Below are 25,148 nucleotides of genomic sequence, written 5' to 3' on the forward strand. Positions count from 1 at the left end.
ATTCTCCAAACGCAGGGGTCTCCAACTGGTCGATTGCGAGCTGCTGGTAGCTCTCCCAGAGCAGGAGGTAAGCCTAGCAGAAGGAGCCCGGTGCTAGGCAGATCAGCTCCACAGCCTTAGTGAGCCCCTGCCCTGAAAGTTGTTTGGGTGAGGCGAATCATTTATCTTCTAGTGTAAGGATCAGCGTCATTGATCGGGGCCAATTATTTATGTGCTTCATTAATGTGCCTCTTGCCAGGGCTACAAAAAGTTTTTTTCTCCTTCAAACCCCCACCTGCCACAACTATCCCTCTCTCGTCCTTCTTTATCCTTCTTCCACTTATTGTTGGAACAACTCGTTCCTCTCCCCTCCTCTCACTCACACTGTGAAAAAGTAATGGCTCTGCCCGGTTTGTGTGTGAGACTCTGTGCTGGTGCAGCTGCTGGCTCTTCTCAAGGCCTGTGTGTAATTTATAGCCTTCCTGGGTCCTCCTGTAAGCAAGGAGCTGGCGATATCACCTATGGCAGAGGCCTGTATATCCTGCTGGTGGCTGTGGTGTTAGCTGAGGTCTGCAGGGCTGAGGAACTTGAGGGTTCATTTAGCTGCTGTAAGCATCAGCTGCATTGGATCCAAATGAGGCTTGCCAAGGCTTCAAAAAGTGTTTTCCCCTCCAAGCTCACCTGCGGCTCCTGACCCTCCCTCCCCCTTGTTCCACTTATTGTTGGGATAACTCGCTGTCAACCAAACAACAGCCCGTTTCCCTCCTCCCGCCCGCACTGTGGAGAAGTCATGACTGCCCGGTCAGCATGAGAGAGGCCGAGCAGAGGTGAGAGGCACCGCGCCCGGTGCAGCTGCCGGCTCCTCCTTACAGGGCCTGGGAGTAATTCAGAGCAATCCCGTGCCCTCCTGTGAGCAAGGAGCTGGTGAGGGGACTTATGGCAGAGACCGGTGCATCTTGCAGGTGGCTTTGGTGTTAGGTGCGGCCTGCGGGGCTGGGGCAGCTAAAGGGGTGGATGAGAAGACCGCCACTGGGCTGAGAAGAGAGATTCAGAGGGACACCAGCCCCTACCTAAATACAGGCCTGTGGTATGGCAGCCCCTGAGGCCTAGCAGCCTTTAGCCAGGAGAGGTGGTCTGCAGTGAGCCAAGTGACCAGCACCCCTAAGGGACACGAAGCCCTGAGCCTCTCAGGCAGTGTCAAACGCCAGTAAAGAACCACAGACCCGGGCTCAGCAGGGTGTGAAAAAAGGATGATTCTGTTTTGTAATGCTTGGAAGCAGCTTCACAAGTTTACGTAAACTTGAGCCAGTAGACTTAGCTTCTTTCGTCTGGCTTCTGCAGCTCAGTAGTTCCACCAGCAGTACTGGAAATGCAGAAATTATTCACTTACCATCAAAGAAAGCCCTCGCAACTTGTGTAACACCCAGCTTAGCCCTTTCACAGCTCCAGGAAGCGCAATGGTGATGGAGGTCTCACACATTACCAAGGGCAACATTCTTGCTTCTTATCTACCTCAAGTGCATATAAGCCCCTTTGACTTCTTCCTCCATGATCATACTTGCACTGTGGGGAGTTGGCTCCATTTTTTCCTTACCTGTCTGAAAGGCCATTACATCAGCTCACTGGGTGTTGCAGATCTTTTTCAAAGGTTACACTCTACTCTTCACATTCAGTCACCAGTCACCAGTGCCCTCCAACCTCCAAAATGCCCCACCTGCTTTCATACTGTATGTACTCCATGCCACCTTTCTTCTGCAGGATCATCAATCCTTGTTGGCAAACAAGGCCATAGAGGGGGTCAAAGAGGTGGACAAAGGCAACAGGTGTTACTGCTATTCCTACTATTTGTTGGACCCCAAAAAGGGTGAACGCTTCATCCTCCTAACGCCTTCTTGTTTGAAAAAAGATTGAAAATGCTGACTTTAACCCAGATCCTCTCTGCCATGTATCTGGGAGATTGAATGGAGTCTTTGGAATTGCAGGACATCTACATTCATGTGTCAGTCATGCCGTCTCACAGACGCTACGTTCAGTTCATGGGGTTTTGGAAGCATTTGCAGTACATAGTTATGTCATTACACCGCACCTTTGCCCTTTGGGAGCCTGCGAAGCTGATGACTGTTACAGTGCCCAATTTTTGCAGACCTCCAAATAGGTCACCCAGCAGGGTGTGAGATGATAGTGAGAAATCACAGGCCCTGAACACTGCAGTGTCAACCATTGATAGGAAACCACAGGCCTAGGCACTTCTGGAAGCCACAATAAGCAATCAGATCAGCCAATGGAGTCATGTAAATGTATTAACTAGAACACATTTAAAAGTGCTTTCTGTTTATATTTGCTGTTTAAAGTATGTACAAAGGGCTCGCTAAAAATATAGGCTTTAGGTGATCTTACTTTATGTTTGTACCGGCTTGGATCTTAAAATACAGGTGGCAAACAGGTCAGGTGGCAATGCTAAGTGAAAACAATGCCAAATATATACAAAACATAAAAGTTTGTACTTTTCAGGCTTATAGTCAGTGACCCTGGGCATTGGAGGTTTCTCGGAAAAATTACTGAGTTGTTAAGCCTTTAGTAGCTCACAACAATTTTCACTGATCAGAAGTAGCACACACACAAGCACATGGGGCATGTGTGTGTGCAACATATTTTAAAATTTGAATTTCAGAGGTGCATCAGGGTGTCCTTTAGGCACCCTTGTACCCTTGAAATAGCATGCGTAATTTGCGAGTACCTACTTGGTACTCGCAAATTGCACACGCAATTCCCATTGATTCCTATGGGCCTAGGCCCATAGCAATGAATTGGAAGCAATTTCCTTATTTGCGATTCGCAATTTGCTAGTCGCAAATAAGGAATGTGTAGCAATCTCAATTTTTTGTGTGATTCCTACATGCATAGGGAATTGCAATTTCTAAATTGCAATTTCTTAAAATCACAATTTAGGAATAACAATTCCTAGCTTTGATGCATGTGGCTCACTGTATTTTACCTAGGCGTTTTCTGTTTGGAGTGGAGTGAATGTGTGTGGTGCCAAGTGGACATATGTGGTTTGGATTGGAATTGTTAATTGTGGAATTGTGTTGTGTGGATTGGATCTGTGTAGTGAAATAATGTGGCATAGTGTGCAGTGTAATTGTATGGATAGTAATTACGTTTTATTGAGTGTACTGGAATTATGTGGAGTTGCTTTGTGTCTCATGGAGTGGGATTGTGTTTCCTGGAGTGAGATTATCTGGAACAGTATTTTGTGTTGTGGAGTGGTATGTAGTGGAGTATACTTATGTGGTGTGCTGTTAAATATTGTAGCATGATGTGGAATTTTGTGGTGTAGATTGGAGGTATGTGGTGTGTTGTGTAATTGTGTTGTTCGTTTGGATTATGCAGTTTGTTGTTTAATTATGTGGTGTGAAATGGAAATGTGTAGTGTTGAATTGTGTGACGTGGAAGTGTGCGCTGTTGAGTGAAAATTATGTTGAGTGGTATTATGAGGCATGGTGTGAAGTGAAGTTATGTGGAATGTTGCTACGTGGCATAGACTGGATTTATGTGGAGTGTATTTATGCAATATGGAGTAGAGAATAATTATGTGGAGGTTAATTGTGTGGTGTGGAGTGGTATTATGTGACGTGTAATTATGTTGTTTCATGAATTGTGTGGGGATGAATTGTGGAATTGTGTGACGTGTGAAATTATGTGGCATGGTGTAGTGTATAATTGTGCACAGTGAAAGAATGCAGCATGTTTGAGTTGTATTTTGTGGAGGGTAATTATGTGTTTTGGAATTGAGTGTAAATATGTTGTGTGAAGTATAATTATATAGGTTGAAGTGAAATTATGTGTAGTTGAATTGTGTTGTGTGGAGTGTAATTATGTGGTTTGCAGGGGTGTTAAGTTGTGTGGAATGTTGTTATGTAATGTGGAATTATGTGGTATGGAGTGAAGTAGAAGTATGTGTTTTTAAATTTTTAGGATTATAATTATGTGGTATGGAATGCTGTAGGGTTAAATTAGTTATAGTTGAATTATGCGGCATAGAATTATGAGATGTTCAAATGTGCTGTGTGTGGTAGAACTAGATGGCGTGGATTTGGGCAAACTGTGCACACTAAGGCTTTTATGTCATGGGGTATAAAGTTGACGATTGTCTATTTTTCTTTGTGAAAATAATATGGTCTGTTTCTTTACCTTCCTGTACATTTCTGAACAATTTGTTAAACTAAATTGTATTGTTGCATTGTGTGCGCATGCAGGGAAGAACGAGTGTCTGGCAGACATGCAAAAAACCATCCTACGTCTCAGTATTAATAACTTCCACACTTCTAAGCAGTCATTCCAGTCCTAGAATGAGTTACCTGTTTGCTTTACAACGACAGTTAGTAAAACAAGTAAGTACTTTGCCAGTCTGTGTAAGTAGCAAAGGTTTTGAAGGGACTTATTTTTGTGCAAGGTATTGCTTTTCCCAGTTCACGGAAGGGGTAAAAATCATTTCCAGTTAATAATAGGGTTGACAGGATGGTAAGATAGCAGAATATTCACATGTGTGGATCTGGTGAGTACTGCAGGCAGCGAGTGCTTGATACACTATTTGCATAAGAAAATACTATATATTTTTTCATTATCCTCCATTAGTTATTAGTAAGTAAGGGGGAAGAGAAGCGTTCACCGACAGCATTCGATTAGTCGTAGGGAGACAAAGAATGCTGTGGTCTGTGGTAGATGCCACCCAGAAGGCATAGGTATATGTATAAGGAGCTGCCATTGAAATGAAGTGGAAATGCGCTTTAGACGTTGCCGGTATTGATGGCTACTGTGCGGTTGCAGAATTCGCTGGGCTGACAGTGGGTGGGGAAATGCTACGTTGTCACTATAGGTTTATTACATGAATAGCGCATACTCTCTGATGTTTGTCCTTGGGGCACCTCCTGACTGGTGCTATATATGGGTTTGCCTTTGACAGGAGGTATGGTTTAGTGGGGTACATAGTGTAAATTGATGTTGGTGTGAGGAAACAAACATCGGACCATTTAATATTATGGTGTGCATCATGTAGAGGTTGACAGTAGCAGGAGCGGCTTTGACGCAGTAGAGGCTAGCAGGAAGAACTGTTTTGGTGTGTTCAGTTGAAGAGATTGTTTAACATGATTTAAACTACCACAGTGGCATTGGGGAGGGCAGCAGCTCAAATGCTCTCTTTACTGGGAGGCAGTGGTTAGCTGGGGACTGGCCATCAGTCTTTCTGTCGGTGGTGGACAGGGGAGCAGTAGGTGGCGGTCACAGTTTTGCAGTGACATCCAAGTGGTGGTTTTAAAGGCGGGCGTAAACGCATAACTGCGGGTTTCGTAGGCATGAGAGTAGAGTTAATGGATGCGTTAGCAGCAGGCATGAAGACAGTGGTTTGTGTGTTGGAGGTGGTTAACTGAGCGGGCTTTGCTTGAAGGTGGGTCATCAAGTAGGAGGATGTGTTTGGTGAGCCGGCTAGAGGCAGTGTTATGTAACTTTGCCGGAGGGTTTAGTAGCAGTATTTACGGATGTATGTAAATCACCCGACGAGAGGGGGGATGTTACCAATGGATGAACCAGAATCCTTTTTTTATGGCTGGGGTGATCCCCTGCAGTATGGTGGGTCTCTGGCCTGAGAGCTCTTGACTGGCGCAGAGAATGGGGGGCCCCCTCAATGTACTTTGCAGGGGGGCCCCCTCAAGTTTCGTTACGCCACTTGCTGGTAGGAATATTCCCCTATTATTTGAGGACATTTCACCATAGTGCAAACACAGACATTCTAAACGTAGTGTTTTCTCCATGATTATCGCTGTTTTTGATTTTCTTTTCTTTACAGTGAGCGTCCCCTGTGCGCCTGCTCCCCTCAACACTTTGCCCCTGCGCATTTCTACACCTCCAACTGCAGTACTGTTTAATTAGGTACTGCAGTGCCGGCAGCAAAAAGTCAGTCGGCAACAAACAAAAAACCGCAATACAAATTTCCCATACCATACCCCATCTGTTAATATCCTGGCCCCTCTTCCCCACACCACCGGCAACCGCAGCATCCAGCAAAAACAGGCGTTACCTTCTGAAGCTGGAGACAGCGATGCTCCTCCTATTTAATTGTTACGTTTTTGTTACTCTTACAGTCTATAAGAATGTTTAGATTTTCCAGGATGGTGTGTTTCAGTGGATTTTTTGTGCAACATTTATATCATTTATGGCGTGTAGTGTGAATATGGCTGCTTCTATTTAGCTGTAGAGTTCAGTTTGTGGTTGGGTCAGGACTGAGAGCTGTGGAGTTCACTCTGAAATCAATGTTTCTGTGTGTGGGTCATAGAAGGGGTTCAGAATACATGCTCACTCAATCCTTGGCCTCTCTGTAGAGTGCACAAAGCAAAGGTCAGGTGTTCCAATTCTAACTGTGATTATATGTGAAAGTGAATAAAGGAGGTAAAAAGATGTCAAAACGTTGATAGCGAGAAAGTTAAAGAAAACACAGTGGGTGAGTGGGTGCATTGTGTGTGTGGGGGGGATTGGTGGTGTGAAGGAGAAGCAAGGGAGAACTTGCAGGAGAGAATGAAAAGAGAGTGCTGAAGAGGAAAGAGATGAGGTTTTAGATATGCAGATTGAGTTTTTCAGAAAGATATGAGGAGAAAATCAGTGTAAATATCAGGCAAAGAGACTGCAGAAGAGACAGACTGCTTTAAAGACGAGATTGGGAGTGATAGTGGCACCACGAAGACCATGCCCCTCCAGAGAGACCATAGTAATGTTTCATTCGCAGTGCCATTAAAAAGTTTAAATTACATTATGTGTGTGTGCTTACATGTATATCTATACACACAAACTCACACACATGCACATAGAAACACACACACACATATAATACATGCTCACAATCTTCACGATCGCCCTTTGTAGGTGACACCGCCAGTTTTATCTATGGTACCCTGTGTACACCTCTATGAATTTAGTCTGCAGAATGCAGCGCACATAGAAAGAGGAAGTAAAGAGAAAGAATACAAATATTTCTCCTTGTTACGCCTTATGTGCATCCCTTTGGTACATTGCCAGGTTTACAAGGTCTTGGAAATTTGGGAATGCATGAAAACCCATGGAACGCCTTCTGAGGGCAGAGTAACGCAATGCAACGATTTGCACTGTGTCGCATTACTCCAGATTTTTGGAGCTACTCAGAGCCACACAATGTAGCAAAAATCTGACTTAGGGTTTGAAGAGCGACGCAACCGGTTAGTCTTAGTGTTTCATAAACTCCCTGGTTTTTGTCAGGATACTAACCATTGTTTCTATCAACTATCAACAAATTAAAAAAACGTATATTTTTCTTTTTCCTGCCATTTAACCCCTCCTCTGCTGGTGACGGAACCACTCCGTCATCAGCCGCGGTCGCGCTGTGCTGATGACGGAGCGGTTCTGTCACGGCCCGCTCGGAACACCTGCGCGGCGCGGATTCCGTGCCTGCGCTGAGCGTTCCATTGAGCGGATGGCCGTGAAGGAACCGCTCCGTCAAAGGCAGAGCGCAACCGCGGCTTGTGACGGAGCGGTTCCGTCACCAGCATGCGCCCGCCGTGCGCCCCCCCCGCCCCCTTAGCACTGCGGCGGAATAGTTGCCGCAGTGAAGGGGTTAATCACTTAATAGAAACAAATCTACACATTGTAATACTTATGTTGTGGTTCCATGAACTGATGACTACTAGAATTGAGAATTGTGTATGTTCATGTGTTGGTTACTCATTTCACAACATGCTTACAAGCCGAGTACATTGTGTGATTTTTGATGAGACGCTGCCACCTAGAGGATATCAACTAAATCTTGCAAAATGATTAAAAATCTAACCAGAGACAACAGAAACTAGCCAGTGCCATTAAAAAGAGTCTTAGTTAGTATCACCTGTTATCTACAGTGCTTAGAAAGAACAGAAATGTGGTATGAAGCACTGTATTAAAACAAGCTATTATTATTGCAAGGTATGAGGAAGTTAGCTTTTCAATGCACGTCACACAGCGCATTATTTGTGGTGACATTAAGTGGTTCAATGTTAAGCATATTTCTATGCTGCATCCATTAATCTATTTGGACAAATCATAGAGTAATTTAACAAAACAATAGCTCTTTGAGCTGCAGTAGTCTACCATACTTAGGTTACTGTTGAAAACTGTGAAGTATTAGATGATGAATTCCCAAGGCCATTATCAGAGCATTGTAGGTCATGAAGAACTATTAAGAGTGACACCTGGCTCTTATGTAAGTAGGAGTTAGTAGTGCGATTTTCTTGTGGTTTTTGGCATTGTCATGCCATTGCAGTGAGGAGTGGGCTCACTCTAAATGGACGGATGCAATCAAGCCACATTTTACCTACACTATTAGGAACATGTGTGTCAAATTGCACCTTTGAAGTCCATTTTTATAAAAAATGTCTCTGGGTAGTTCAAATAATCCAGCTAACGTGATTTTGCTCATACCCTTCACCAGCTTGCTCTATAGTACATCATTTATTACTCTTATGACTGACGCCACTGGGTAGCACCTGCACTATGAGGCACTGCTCCAGGACACAGGTGGGCCTGAAAATGACCAATCATGTTCTACTGAAGGATACCAATGCTGGCATGGGACTCCTCAGGAAATACCAACATAACACTCCACATCGATGTGTATTGGTTAGTTGTCCCTCGGAGGGCACTGAATTATCCAGTGGGTTTTGGTTATCACAAGGGAGAGCCCCAGCCACACCCACATATCTGCTTTGGAAATTCAGAGCAGTTTAAAGCCCCAGACTGTGAGATCCTGCCTGAATAAAAGCGGGCCAGCGCTTACCTGCTTCAGAGACTCCGTAGCCCTTCTGGCAGACGGTCCAGTCAACACACACCTGGCAGCTGGTGAACGACACAAAGGCACAGTATTTGCCAGGGGAACACCCACAGATTCTACTGTGAGATGCATTGCATGCTTGTGTCTCTATAAGCCCAGAGTCTGAAAAGAAAGGAAAAGATGCAGAGTTTAAATAGTCCACTAATTGATCATGGCATCCTTAAGGTTAAGAAAATACATCAAAGTTGTGGTCCTAATACATTCTTTCTCATCACCTATCTGTGAATAAGATATAAATAACCAACTACCAGGTTTATATTTACAGTCTTGCAATTACTTCACTTGTGCACCACATACATTGAACCCTTATCCGTGATTCGAGCCTGGACCAAATCCTCCATCATCTGTCATCACCCCTTTTCCAAAACTACTAGAGTTAAGTCTTGCAGTGCACATTTTTTTAAGGTTTTGTCACCTGGCAAACAAACAACCATTGAGGCAGAGCCAGCATCATTTTTGGCAGGAGTCCTGTTGCCGCCATCCTCAAAAACTTCACGTTTGGCTAGCAGACAGTCGAACTGCCCTCTTAGCAACATTCGGGCTGCTTGTGGCATGCTTGCCATGTCATGGAGGCTTGCAGAAACTATTGTTTCATGACTGCATGCCACTATATCGAGGTTGGTAGTATCGACCCAAAAGAATATTGCATCCACTGCATCGCTAATCAGTATGTGCCTGATTACGACTTTGACAGTGCAGTGCCAGGTCCGCCCCACCGCCCCACCGCTGCACTGCCAAAGCCGTGGACAGGCTGATTTTCAGATTACAAGATGTTTTGACATTCCCATGGCGGTGCCCTGAAAATGGGCTCAAAATGGGAATGCCAAAAACTGTTCCTGCACCACAGCTGTGCAGAAACTGGTGTGCCTGCACACAGGCCTGCACATGTTGTGGCCCCCTGTGTACATCCACGTGGCGCAGAGGCACAAGGGGGCCCTGTCGGGCTCCCTTTGTTTCCTCTATGCCACGGTTTTCATGGCAGTGGAACCTCCATGAAAGACATAGCAGAGAAGAAACTTTTAATATGCTTGGTGGGACAGCAGCTGTTCCACCAAGCATAGTGCTGCCTCCTGAATGCTGCAACACCATCAGTTAACGGTGGTTCCCTGGCGGCTGCGACGAAACAATGTAGAACCGACCGCCCTAATTGTAATAGGGCGGTCAGAAGACCGCCACCGCTGTGCCTCCACGAGTCTGGCGGTCCATGGAGTGCCAGATTCGTACATAAGCCCAATGTCATCATGGTAACATTATAATTACTATTCAGAATCCCACATCTACTTACCTAGCTAGACCTTGAAAGGTACTAATTAGGTCTAGGAACTGGATGCCATACATTTGTAAAGCAAAATAACTCATTACATTTAGGGGGGTATGTGTTCCTCATCACACATGTGAGTCCTGGTGATGGTTTTCCCAGCATTTGCCTTATGCACACGTATCAGGAGGAAGGTGAAAAGGTATGTGGAGCAAACACAGGTGACCATTTACTGCACTCCCACAACCCCCCTGCTGTAAACTGCTCTCTTCAATGACTGTCGCCTCCGTTGTGCTGGCACAGTGCATGGTGTGGACAGTTCAGACAAGATGGCCTGGGGTCAGTAATGAACGTAGATGAAACAACTGTTTCACTTAGATATTTTGGTGTATTAAGTGTCTTGCATTGAGAATACATGCAACTGAAACTTCACTTCACAGGGCTTTGGAGCTGTGTTTTTAAAGGTGTGCAGGGTGTGATGTACCATGGAGCCTTGCCTAAATAGAAGTAAACTGGGTCACAGTTCAAAAGAACACCCTTTATTCTCTCCTTTTAGGTACATTTCAAAGGAGAACTGAATAGGTCCAGTGGTATGGTGCTAATATGAGGAGGGTTTTCTCTTATATGGGATAATTCAGGTGGTTACCAGACAAAAAACGTTTTCTTGGAGATCCTGCGGTGATACAAGTGTGAAGGCCCCCTGAACACTCTGGTGCGAGCTCCATTGACCCACCAGGGCAGTGGAGGCTGTGGGCCATGCTCACCCTTCTCATTTAGAGATGTGGAGATCTTGGTCCCTTGAGTGGAGTGGCCAGTGCTGCAGCCCAACTCAACGGTACAAAAGGGGGTGGTGATGGACGGAGCATCTGAACCAATCAAACACTCACACCCAGTCAACAGATCTGGGTTTAATCCATCACCGTTCTTTAGCCCACTCTGCCACCCCAGTTCAGACATGGCCATATGCAAATCAGTCTGACCCTGTGCCTAATGGGAACAGTCCAGCCCGAACTGCCAAGCCATGCCTTCCCTGGACCGGAAACAAGCTTGGTAGGACCGGTATCTGGCATTACAGCAGTCTTCAGCCAGGCTTGCTTAAATCCAGTGGCAAAGTGAGCAAGGGACTCACGTCTGAGCATACCCTGCCAACTTATGGCCAACAAAGCGGTACAAAAGGGGGTGGTGATACAAGTGTGAAGGCCTCCTGAACACTCTGGTGCGAGCTCCGTTGACCCACCAGGGCAGTTGAGGCTGTGGGCCATGCTCACCCTTCTCATTTAGAGAGGTGGAGATCTTGGTCCCTTGAGTGGAGTGGCCAGTGCTGCAGCCCAACTCAAGGCACTGAACTTTGCAGAGCAGGTGCTTTGTTTGATGTGCATGCTCAGCAAATTACTTTGATTTTACAAGGAGGTAGTTTGCAGAACAAAATAGCAAATGGCCAACATAAAGGGCACCTTCTCCCTATGTATCGGGGCTGTTGTGCGAATTCCCTACCCAGGACCACTAGGGGCTGTATTACACTAAAGGAGCATTTTCATTGTTTGTGCTGGGCACATCTTCTAAAAGGTGCGCCATGCGCAAACAATGAAAATGCACTATATTACCACGAATTAACTGCCCCAGGAGCAGCCGCGAACATGTGCTGCCCCTGGGGGCAGCACATTCCTGTGAAAACGGAGTGCCTGCTTTAAAGCCACTCCGCGTTTTCACAGTGCAGGCAGCAACCCGCCTGCACTTTAAAAGGGAATTAGAGATCCCCTTGTAGGCGAGTGCAGTGATGGCCTTCACCGGCGTGTCAGGGGATTTTTCCCCCGCTAGAGGGCTGCCCTATGAAGGTAGCACTGGCGCACTTAAAGCCTAGCGCTATCAGTATTACAGAAGGGGACGCAAAGGTGCCTGTGGGCCATTCTGTAATGCCAAAGTACCCCGGGCACGCAAAGCTAGCGCAAATGCCCGTTGTGCCCCTGGGGCACTTTCATAATAAGGCCCCAGGTCCGTAAAGCAATCCCAGGCAGGGTAATCGACTCTATCCCGAATGCGGTAGGGCAGGGCAATTGTTCCTGTTAACTGCTGGCCTTGGGGCAGAGGGGCCATCAGATAAGGCCAGCTGAGGCTCCGCAGTCGGAAGTCTTGCAGTTCCACCACCCCCAAAAGAGATGGCAGAGCACAATTTTGGCAGAACCGTGCATCCACCTTTCTGTCAAACTCTTAATTACTCTCTGACTTCTTCTAATCAAATGGTTAGTTAAATGGGGCCAAGTTCAGGCTTTCACAGAGCTTGGTAAGCATTAAAATTTGGAGACCTCTGCTCATGAAATAAATAAAAGTTATTTTTTGAAGGTTTTATTTATTTTATTGACCTTTCGTACATGAGAAAAAACACATTTGGTTGCATACTGGCACAGATTTCGTAAGGAATTCAGAATGTGTGCTCTATTTCCTCTATGTACAGATAAATAGGTAAGAACGCAAATAAAGTTTTTCCAAATGTCGGAAAAGACTAATCCACAGAGTTACAATATATTTTACAGAAGGAATTGAATATAAGTTTATCTTCAATTTCAAATGTAAGGTAGACTATCTCGACAAAACTATGCATTATGAGCAGGGTCGGACTAAGAATGCAGACCAGCCCTGGCAATTCATTCAAATTGGCCCAGGAAGGGGGGTGGGGGACATTTGCTGCTGGCAAACACTGCTGCTGCTTTTGTTAAAGGGGGCCAATATTGCATCAACGCTGGCCCCCACTAACAAAAACAGCCCCCAACGGTCCAAAACCAACCCTCACCCTTCGGCTCACTGGAAAAACGCCAGGTGTCCACTACGGCCAGTCCGGCCCTGATTATGAGACATTGTACCCTGCTTAAAAACTGAAACAGAAAAAAAACTGAAGTTGATGAACTCAGATTTGTGCCGAAAATGCAAATGGCAATTAGAGACCATAGAAAGTTTTAAAAACTGGCTATGGACAGGAAAATCTTAGTTATAGACGAAATGGTTCAACTTAATGAAGAAATTACAGGTGGCAATTAAAATGGCGGGCTAGGATAACCCAAGGAGGTAGCCAAGCTCTCCTAGGCTATACCTTTATCTTCTCGTTGTGGAATTGACTTTTGGAGCCTGAGCAAGATTTCACTGCCACAAGACTTCGAGCAATGCAGAATGCAGATTTCAGAGGAGACACGTATGACAGAGCAATGCAGCTGTAGTCGCTCTTCATTCCTCTGGCCGCTATGAGGAAGGTGCGTCCTGCTCAGAGGAGCGAGGTTCATGACCAGCAGAGACAGCACAAGGTAACTTCTCAGTTCAGAGAGTGTTGACTTTCTGTTTTTGGAGGCAGATGGAGCTCAGCCTCCCCCTTGCTTTTAGAGCTTCAACAAGGGGATTTCAGACGTTTGTGTCTCTGTTACCTTTCTAAGACCCGGTGGAAACAGTAAAAGCTGTTGAAGAAGGTGTTGCTCGTGTTCTGGACCTTGAGCACTCAGAAGGAGCCTATCCTATTAATTTTATTTACTCTTGTGGAGTGGCTATTTTCTGACGGTGTGGTGGCCCTGGCTGGTGTTGGCTGGGGTGCATTGGGATGCTCCCTCCACATTAGTATGGCTGGGAAACTGCTAAAGAGAATGAGGAGCTGCTTTGGGATCATGAGGGTCTAGAGCTTACACCGACAAATCCTATCCCCTCTCCAGGGTCACAAGTGTTATTCGGACCCCCTAAAAAGAGACATCTCCTCCAATTCACTCTGGTTTAGGTGGCAACTCTGGACTAGGCTCATCAGAGATGACTAGTTCAGAATCTCAAAGAGTTGTTGTCCATGCCGCTCCTGTCTCTACTCCAACCCCTACACTATCTGCTGTATACTATCCACCACAGCTTCATAGGAAGAAGTATAGAAAAGACTATCACTGCCTTAAAACAGCACATCACAGGATGAAGGTGGTGTTGAGAAAGTTTTCAAGGAATATAAACATTCTTCATACCTGTCATGGAGATTTGGAGTCTCTGCAGGCAGCTCTTCAAGAGACTTAGAGAGAATGAGGTAGTTGCCCATAGACATGAAACTCAGTTGGATGGACTCTCTCCTTAATTAGAGGACTTGAAGAATAGAGCTTGAAAGAATATCCTCCGGGTGCTTGGAGTACCCAAGGGTAGTGAGATTGATGGCCCAAGGCTACGTTGTCCATCTCTTTAGAGAGTCTTTCCCTTCCCTGAAAGATTCAGATATGGATTCCATGATTCAAAGGGCCTATCGCTTCCCATTTCGGGAATACAAGATGGCTTGCTACCCTCAAGCAATACTAATCTATGCTGGGATCTTCATTTTGCGACAGTCAATCTTTCAAGTAGCTCGTCCTTGTTCTCCTTTCAAGGACGAGCATGTGTAATGAGTTTTTTGTTCGGTCAGGCTTTTGCCATGGAACAGCTATACGTTGTTGGCAGGGTACTTCTGCCATGATCTAACCAAAGTTCTGGATCTGCTAAAGGAGTGGAGCAGACTAAATAAATTGCTAAGTGATATTTTTCCAACTAGGAAAATGAGTGGGTAATGGCTATATGATATCAGATATAGGCATTGAATCAGCAAATCTTTTCTCTTGTTTTTTTCTCATTTATTGAGTTGGAAGAGGTGGGGTTCATGCACTTAAATGGTCTTTTCTAGTTTCCTTTATCTATTTTATTTCTCTCTTGTTGTCTCCCCTTCTTTTACCTTGTCTCTTTATTATATTCTCATGAAGGTTAATGTTTAGGTTAATGTGATTAAAAGGTGTGAAGGTGTTAGCGATGGCTCCGGTGCAGTCCAGAGGTGTTTTAGGTGTTCAACCCATTGGTAAGGGTTAGTTTTGACAGGGGAGTGTTGGGGTGATGGCCAAACGGTTGGGCATAGAAGTTGGGGAGAGGATTAGTCTAGGCAGTGGTGGTACAGGTGGGAGAAAGTTGGAGTGGTGGCTGGGCTGGTGGTGGGCGGATTAGTTGTCTGGTTCACAAGAGTGCAGATACATTTTGAAAAAATATAGGGGGAAAGCGGGAATTAAAGGGAAGGTGGGGCAGAAGGAAGAGGAACTCAATAAAAATAGGAGAGATGGTGCAGGTGATGTTATGGTTGGTCAAGAATATGCTAATGGCTGATGGAGGGATGGGCAATGGTCAGCATCCCCATATACTTTCATGAAACATTAATGATATGAAAGTATGAACCAAATGCAAATAAATTAAGAAAGAGCTTCATACCCTCAAATCATATCTTATTTGTCTTCAAGAGACTCATCTGTTTCAAGGGCAAACTTCTCTCCTGGCAGAGCTGGGGAATAAAGTCCTGTGTACCTTTGGATATAGCGTAGCCCAGTGCAGGGGTGGCCCTTAGCCTAGGATAAAAAATGGGCAGAATTGCAAAGTAAACAAGGTAAGGGAGTGTAATAGTTAATTGCTGTGATTCAATTGGGGGGGATGCAGTTTACTATATGTACAATATATGGCTCCAGTGAAAATGACCCATCTATGTTCAATCACCTGCTTGCAGAGTTTCATCAATGGTCTGAGTCCTTGTTGTTCTATGTGGTCCTACATCATGAGGCTGATGTTTTATTAGGTGGTTCACATAGTTCAGCAGGAGAGAGAAAACTCAGAGAGGCGTTGACGCAATTTATGACTTTGTTATATCCTCTATATTGTATTTACTTGTAAACCATCCTAGGTCCTCCTAGCTGCTCAGCCAGGGTGTGAGTTGGATACCGAATGTTGGTGTGACTGTGTTGCGTGGAATGCCTGGGTGCCTGAGTGGATGGGTGGTGACAGTTAGAGATGGGCTGAGCAGCTAGGCAGGCTGCTCCTGATGGGGCTGGTACTTGACCAGAGCTGGCTGGACTAAGACATGTGTTAACTGGACATGGAACCAATAAAGAAGACTTGGAAATACTACAAGGCTACCTGTGTCTCCATGTACAGGGCACAACATTATTTTGGCGGTGAGCTGACTTTCTCATGTATTTTCTATGGATCATTGGTAAAGCAACCAAGGGAAAATACAATAAACAAAGAAACTACAAGAAACTACAGTAACCAGCGAAAGTACAAGAAACTAAAGCAACTACATGAAGCAAAATGGAGTTCCAGACAAGCCAACACCACCAGTGTCCTTGTCAATGGACAGCCCCATCCAACTGTGTCCTTACCAACGGACACTACAGCCTGGAAATACTCCTCAGGATCTACAAAAGTTTTCAGTGAGCTGGAGGTGTAGTTATACTACGGCCACATGTAGGTGTTCCAGGCTTCTTATGCATTAGCTGGTGTCTGCAGTAGCTCCAGGCCAGGCAACCTTTTACTCAGCCCCTCCCAATAAATCTCTCTCTTGTTTCGATAATGTTTTCTATAAGCCACTCTCTATTCTCATTTCTTAAGATCCAATTAAATGCAAGATTTATCTCAGACCATAATTCATTATCTTTGCTCATTTGCTCAGAGTAGTCCAGTCAGCTTCCCTTCCCATGTAGGTGGACTTTTGATCGGAGGTTGTTGGATATTGAGTACATCCGGGCAATGAATGATAGGACAGGCATTTATTTAGTTGTAAATCTGGGATCAGCTTCTATGTGTTTTTCTATCCATCAAAAGCTGTTGTGGAAGGCTGATGACTATTGCTTACGGTGGTCCCTATATCAAAGCAAAGTAAGCTTAGCCCAGGGTATATGGGACCAGGACTTGAGTGGAACAGCTGAGGCTTTGGAGCCACAGATAATATTGCAAGCAACTTTAATGAAAAACATCTGGGAAAGAGCCAAGGAAAAGGTCCGAGCCAAGCAGATCCTAGGCTTTGAAAAGAATAAGAAGATGGGCCAGCTTTTAGCTTTTCTAGTTAAAGACAAATTAAGTAGTAATCTTATAAAGAAGATTATTAGCGATAAGGGGGAACTCATTGTAGATCAGGCAGGGATTAGAGCTGAGTTCCAGAAATATGATCAAAGTCTCTATAGAGAGGATTGTGTGGCCTCTCCCGAATTGATTTATTACTATATTAATATATTTAATCGTCGAAAAGTGAATCAGAGTCAGTGTGAATGGCTCGAGGAGGCTATTCCTACTGTAGAAGTGGAGAGGACATTGAACAGATGGAAAGGGGTAAAGCAACGGGACAAGATCAAATCATCTTGAAATTTTATGAGACCTTTTCAAAAGTGTTCATACCGATCCTTCAGGACCTGTTGCATGCTCCTGACTTCCTGGATAGGGCCCAATACTCAAAGATATATATAAGAGTAGTGGCTAATTGGTTGTTGCAAGATACTTCATTTTTTATGGCAACTCAGAAGGTTTATTAAAAGTTAAAGGCATCATAGACATCACATAAATGACAAGCTCAGTATGTCATTTGTCACATAAAAGCATGAAACTCAGAATAAAATGTAAATCACAAAATAGGAGAGAACATAATTCAGGTCAGTAAATAAGTCATGAAACAGAGATCAGACAGACATAGTGTTGCCTACTAGAGATCAGGTGGGAGTGAACGCCACACACTTTGGGTGATGCTCAATTTATAGGGTAAAATACAATAAGGCTTATACATTTGGTGTGAACGTACAAAGGCCAAAGATGCATACAATACAGTTCCCATCCCCATTGCCACTGCGACCCCTTATGAGTGGTACAACTTCTGCTACAAATCAAGGTTTTGTTGTCATGAGAATCATAGTGTGGTTTTTCTTTATAAATCTTTTTATTGAGAATCAAGGAGCAAAAGAAACACAAAACATTGATATTACGTTATACATGTATACAGTTCCCCATATATAATTATTTAACACAGGCGAGAACAATAATAATACAATGTTAATCATTCAAACACAGATATAGTTCTATAGTGTTATTCCTTTGGTGGGGGGGAGGTCAGAGACCGGTGTACATATCATACCTCTACTTTTATTCCACTCTCCCCAGATCTTGGTCCATTTATGCGGACAACCTCTTCCTTCGTAGACTGCCCTTCAGCTTGCATACACCAGTCCTTGTCTGTCTTCGAGTCTTGAAACTTGGGGCCAGATATTGCTTTTCATAATCTTGCAATGTTACTTTTACCCACCATATATCCCAGGGCAATACATGCTATCTGTTTCGCCGTTAGGTCTGTCTCCTCCCATATGTTGAGGAGACACCAATTTGGCGAAACCTTTTCAGACTTCCCACACAATGCCAACAGTCTAGTTGTTATTTGTTTCCAGTACACTTTAATAATTAAGCATTTCCACCATTGATGTATAAATGTCCCTATTTGCCCACACCCTCTGGGGCACAAAGGTGAGACCGACAAGCCCATTTTAATCAATACCGTGGTGGTATAATAGGCCCAGTGTAGAAGTTTTAATTGTACCAACTTAAAGTGTGAGCATATCGCCACCTCTCTAGGGGACGCCAGCACGCCCTGCCACTCCTCATCTCCGATATCCTCTATATCATCCACCCACTTTTGTCACAATTTATCAAGTTGTCCAGGGGAGTTATTCAATATTTTCCTATACGTCAAAGATATCGTCTAGGAGCCTATCTTCTAAAAGTGAGGAAGCGGGGAGGTTGCGCCTCTGGGTACTACTTTTTGTAATATACTACGAAGCTGTTAGTAACAAAAGGTTTCTCTCGCATCCAATTCATAGTCTCTTTGGGGGTCGCTGAAAGGGACGCTGCCAGATACTTCTGACCTGGTGGATATTAATTAGCACGGTTTTATCCCAGGTAAGGATTCAACATCACATATCAGCACTGCGTTGTGAGTTGCATCAGTGGAAGTGGTTCATGCGGGGATGATCCTGTCGGATGCTGAAAAAGAGTCAGGCACATGTACAGTGGACTAAGTGCCTAGGTTTCTTGTGGTGGTGCTTAATCTGGTCATTTTGTATCACCAGAGGCACCCCGCAGAGTTGTGCTTTCTCTCCCAATCTTTTTGCTCTCTATTTTGAACGTTATATGCAGACTCTTTAACTCACAGATTCTATACATTCTCTTCAACAATATCATTTAGACTTGAAACTTCTTGAATATGCTGATGATGTGGCCATCCTGACTTCCTGTCCAGTCGCTGCCCTGATTGGGGTGGTGGTGGGGGGGGGGGGGGAGTATAAAGCAGTCGAATTTGGTAGTTTATCAGGGTATAAGCTTAATACTAACAAAACTCAGGGCATTAAAAATGTATCCTCTTTGCTCCGTGTTAAAAGGAGGGTGCAGTCTGCAGCAAACCTGGGAGTTGAACAGCCCATGAGGGTTGTGGAGATTATGGATTTCAGCTATAATAATGTCTTTAAGTATTCATCAGAGGTTTTTAATAAATGGAACAGATTGCATCTCGGGTTGATAGGATATGTAAAGTTATAAAGATGATTATTTTGCCTGGTTATTATACCAATTTAGGTTATATTTATTTATTTAAGAAATTTGTAGAGCGCGCAAATACCCTTGAGTGTCTCGGCGCTGCGGACTGTGTAGAGAATGGAGCCAGAGGTGGTGTGCTTATTGATTGAAAAGCCACGTTTTTATCAGCTTCCTGAAGGCAATTAAATGTAGACAGGATTTGATGTGCAGAGGATGGGAGTTCCATAGTTTGGCAGTGGTGACAGTGAATCTTCTGTCACCCCACAAAACTTTTTTTGTTCGAGGGATCATCAGTAGGTTGGCCGTTGATGAGCGCAAGGTTCTGTTAGGAGTATACCCACACAAGGCTCTCTTCAGGAAGTCTGGTCCCGTTTTGTGGATGGCCTTGAAGGCAATGAAAAGAGCCTTGAATTTAATTCGGCTTATTATGGGTAGACAATGAAGTTTTCGAACTACTGATGAGATTGGTCGATACTTGGGGGTGCCTGTTATCATTCTAGCGGCCGAGTTCTGCACCATCTGAAGTCGGTTGGTAACCTTTTTCTGAGCGTTAATAAAAAGGCCATTACAGTACTCAATTTTGGACATTACTAGAGTGCTGATAAGGGTTTTTACAGCATTGAGTGGAAGAAAGGGTAGGAGTTTTTTATCATCCTTAGGGTATAGAAGGAAGACGAGACAACTGCATTGGCATGTGATGTGAAAGCCAGTTTGCCGTCGAACATGACACCTAGGTTTCTAACTTTCGATATCGGGGGAGGCGGAGGTCCCACATCAGTGGGCCACCAGATGGAGGACCAGACAGGGTGGAGCTTACCAAAAATCAAAACCTCTTTTGTTGGAATTTACCTTTAGGCAATTGTTGGCCATCCAGGTGCTGATGGCGAGCATTCCACTTTGGAATCTAGCCGCAATCGCTCCTCCGTCATTGGGGATTGCTAGCACCAACTGTGTGTCATCGGCGTAGGAGGTAAGACCCATCCCGTTGGTTTTGGTAACCCTGGCCAGATGTTAAAAAGTGTCGAACTAAAGGATGAACCCTGTGGCACACCACACGGGAGGGTAAAAGGGAGGGACTTGTAATCGCTGAGACTCACTAGTTGTGTGCTGTTAGAAAGAAAGGAGGCCAGTAATTCTTTGGCTTTCAGTTTTATGCCAATGTTTGAGACACGATCGATCAGGGTAGAGTGATTGACCGTGTCAAAGGCTGCTGACAAGTCTAGCAGAACAAGCACAGCCGTACCACCTTGGTCTAAGATTGTTCTAATTTCATCAGCTGCTTTGATGAGGGCAGTTTCCGTGCCATGATCTTTCCTGAAGCCGAATTGCGTCTCGTCCAGGAGGTGATTGTTTTCAATGTAATCGGCCAATTGTGAGTTCATTAATTTCTCAAGTATTTTTGCTGGGAAAGGAAGATTTGCAATAGGTCTGTAGTTTTTTGTTTCCTGAAGGATCGAGGTGGTGCTTTATCTCCCCAAAACTTTCTTCAGTAAGATTGAGGTCAGTTTAAATGACCTTATGAGAAACCCGGTGCAATAGTCAGCTTCATCTCCCACGTTACAGCGGTGGATTGTCCCTACCAGAATTGCAGTTTTAAATTTTTGTTGCGTTTATGACTTGTCTCATCAGGGTTATGGGTAAGGAATTGTGGACGTTGTCGACTAGTTGCCTCTGGGTGGGGAGATTAAGCCAAATACAGGTCTAATTGACACAATGTGTATTAAGAGGACTAGGTATAACCCCTATGTGTCTATCACCAAATTTGGCCCAATATCACGTTCTATAACCAATATACTTTGTTAGGTCACAGCCCGAAATTACCATTGTCTATTCATCATACTTTTCGGGTATGCAGGGCAGAGTAGGGCTTCTACACATTATGGCAATTACTGGCGGACACTACCTTGGAATTGTATGAAGTTCTTCAGCATTGGTTCTCTTTCCCATGACAGGGCTTTTATAGATACCTTTAATTATTAAATTTCCTATAGGATCTGTCGGGCAAAGATCTTAAATGCACATAGAACGATTTTCTTGACTACCTAATGAAGGCGGCTAATAAGGGCCATAAAAGTACAGCTTATAAAATGATTCTTTTACATAACACTGTGGGGAAAGTAGATATTTTCAAGTTCAAAGCAGATAAGTGGAGAAGCTATCTGGGGGTTGAGGACTTTTGCACTGAAATTAAGAGTAGCAACACCCTAGCACAATCTGTCTTGAATGTTTCCCACATTAAACCCCATATATAAAATGTAAACTTTTTGTATGATTTTTATTATACCTCTTATCGTCTATGTAAGATGAAGGCAAGGCAGGAAAGGAACTGCTTTCGGTGTGGAAGAGAATGGGCATACATGAGTATTGGGACTTACATTTTTTGTGAAGTGGATAAGGTCACTCCCATGGAAGTTTTCAGGGATAATGAGATGATTATATTTGGACATTCAGCGCTGATTCCATCTAGAATAACTGGGATTTCTTTTTTTTCTATTTCTCTGGTCAGGCCAGTCTTTGTTCAATATCGGCTATTGAGTGAAGGACCACACCCACGGGTCTGTTGGCAGGAGTTCATGATTCTCTGGACCCTGGAGCTCTCTATGCTAGAAAGTGACAGGTTCGATCTGGATTCAGCTTTATCTGGGAACCCATCAGAGCTGGAATGGCTTAGTGTCTTTCTGGCCATGAACCATTACGCTCACAGCGTACTGTAAGATACATTTTTTTCTACTGATTTTTAAATACATGTATGTTTTATCTGACGTACACTGTACTTTATTAAAATTAGGTGTAAATGTGATGATATTTAATATTAATGCAATATTGATGCGCGTTTCTTCTTTTCCTCCTTTCTGGTCATGAATTGTATGATTGGGATCGTTTTCCTGATCAATACAAAAATGAAGAAATTACATTGTTTAAGATATTTCTAGCTTTTTTCAATACAGGGGCCTATGGAGAAATCAAGGCTTCAGAAGTTGTTATAAATGATGGAAATGTATCTAAATAATCCCTGCATGAAAGACTAACCATCACAGTGTGAAATACATTACATTTTAATGGAGTTGGAAAAGGTTGTTGATATTTATTGAAGAGCGTCCTGATTTTTGGGATACTTTAACTTCTTATGATCATTTTTGAGATATCAAGATTTATGGTAATATTGGAGAAAAACGTAATAGAGTTCTGATTTGAATCCTCAAACAAATGTGGATGGATTGCTGATTAAAGATGCAGCAGGAAGAGCAGTACAGTGTGAGCCAATATGAGCATACCAATATGATACTGGATATGAATCTCACCCTACATTACCAATAATGTATTTTTCCAGCCACCAAGTCTATTGTGGCCAGTGCTTAATTTGAGTCAGTGGTTGCCAGTCGGTCCACCGGCACTCATTTTTGGGGACCAGCCCTTATTTTTCATCATCAGACATTTCCCAAGGACAACAGAGGGAAAAACAAACAAACAGAAAAGAAGAAAGAAGAGAAAGATGGAAAACCTGTCACCGAGGGAGAAAGCAGGAACTTGTAAAAGTGAGAAAAAGGAGCAGGCAGTGTTTGACTGTGGATTTAAGAGGCCTGATGTGGATTGAGGACTACACAACCTTGATATTGGGCACGCTGACATTTAATAATGCCGGCTAAGGGCGTCTGAGCAGTGCTTTAGGGACTTGCACTCATTGTTTTACAAATTAACTACTGATTGTGGCACAGCCATGGCAACTCATTCGCTCCCAGCAATGCCAACCGCCAAGTGTGCTACTAGAAGAAAAAAGTTGCATGAGTTGAAGTAAATAAAATTATTTGGAGAAATTAATTTTATGGCATATTTCATTGATGCTTTTTCAAAATTTGAGTTGGAAAACAAAATGAATTTATGTAATTCTTCAAAAAACCAAATAACATTTATGACCTGGGATTTGCTAACCTTGGTAACTCAGCAGTCAATTATTTAGATGCAAAGTATAGATATCGAATAGTGAAATTCAAACTGCCCCTCATGGAAAGATACAGCTACAAACAATAAATTACATTTAGGGAAATTTAAATCAGCACTCACAGGAAACATACACCAACCAATAACAAATTACACATGGAAAGTCACTAAGAATAAGTTTTACAATTACGTAAACCCTATTGGGAATGCCTCTAAATCAAAAGAAACTGTAAAAAATAAGAGGAATGGCAAAGACACAAGAAAACAGCAATATGCTTGGTTATAGATTTGGGATATCCATTTAATATAATGTCAAACTCTGTAGAGAAAACAAAGAAAAGGAAGGAAAAGTATTACCTGCTACCAAAGAAACAAAAATATGGAGGACCCCAGGGCATTGAAGTAAGAATAATTATGACTTACAACAAGGGTCACATTATCAGATTTTCTGTTAATAGTGAGTTGGGTGGAAATTATTGGTATTATGAACAATACTACATTACCACAGATGACTCAGGGGATATGCCCTTCTGGTCAAACCTGGAGTAAATTTATCCAAAGGAAGAGGCACTGGAACACACATTCCGGCATGTTATTCCCCATCTCACGTGGGGACTATACAATTCTCTTGTAATGCCCCATCCCAGAATTACTGAGGCCAGTGGCATCTGTAATATCAGGTGCAGTATTACTGCACCACCATTACTTAAGCTGTTATAATGGAGGACAATCAGTCCAAATTAATCAGAAAGATATTTCAAAGGCAGTGGAGAATAATTCAAAACGATGCAGATATTGGTATTAAACGTGGACAATATCAAAGAATAACATATCGGAAGTCAAAATCAAGGAAGGATAAATGAGTTAAAAGCCACCTTTGACACAAGTGTGAAAAACGTGGTTGGAAAATCAACAAAAGGGATTTTGTAAATGTAATCACTGCAAGTCCTGTAAACAGGGAGACATTATAAGGCCATTGGAAGAAAGACTTATGAAATAGCGAAAAGAATCAAAAGCAAAGTTGCAGTTTATATTTGCAGTATCCTCTTCAGTTGAAATATGTTGGGACTACCACATGTTATTTACAAAAATTGATTATTGATCATTGGCGGGAATTAAAAACAAAGATAATAGCTCTGCCTTGGAAAACAGTACTGAAAAGAACTTCTTAACATCATGGATCAGGTACGCAAATTGCCTCAGAAAGATGTTCCCCAATGCTCTTAACCAAGGCAGAGAACTATATACATCTACAAGAAAGTGCCATGATAGGCGGGTTCAAAAAATTAAAAAACCAGCACATTGTTGAACTCTAGTTTGACATAAGCTCTTCAAATATTGATTTGAATTTTGGTTTCAATGCAATACTCACGATTGTGCTTGCTAAGCATATCTGAGGGTAATAATATTTTTAAATGAGGGCCATTATACCCACTTAATAGAATTAAATTAGTATTATAAAAAAATTAATTCGGCTTTAAATGTCCACAGAAGGACATGCCTTATAGTGAAATAGTGCTGATGGAGAAAAAAAAATTATCACAGGGGAGCTGAAAAGCTATTCAAACAGTCATCAAATACCGTGAATATACCCATCAGAAGACTGCATTAATTAACTACTATAAATAATTACATATAAAAATAATTACAGTGACCACTAAAGGACCTTGAGATGTGTACACGTGTGAAGAATCTCGAAAAAATTACATTTAGAGAGAACTATTGTAGGAT

The 25,148-nt window shown here is 43.3% G+C and overlaps 1 protein-coding gene across 2 annotated transcripts in view; it reads right to left on the bottom strand.

The window, feature by feature from the left end:
• Nucleotides 1-25,148, bottom strand: part of TNFRSF1B (TNF receptor superfamily member 1B) — a 191,841-nt gene that overhangs the window by 72,549 nt on the left and 94,144 nt on the right. For both annotated transcript variants that reach the window (XM_086921278.1, XM_086921279.1), the window contains one exon: nucleotides 8,810-8,965. In XM_086921278.1, the coding sequence (XP_086777404.1) occupies nucleotides 8,810-8,965 (156 nt within the window). The remainder of the gene's footprint in view (nucleotides 1-8,809; nucleotides 8,966-25,148) is intronic.

The sequence above is a fragment of the Lissotriton vulgaris genome, chromosome 5 (genome assembly GCF_964263255.1).
Source record: "Lissotriton vulgaris chromosome 5, aLisVul1.2, whole genome shotgun sequence".
NCBI classification, from domain to species: Eukaryota; Metazoa; Chordata; class Amphibia; order Caudata; family Salamandridae; genus Lissotriton; species Lissotriton vulgaris.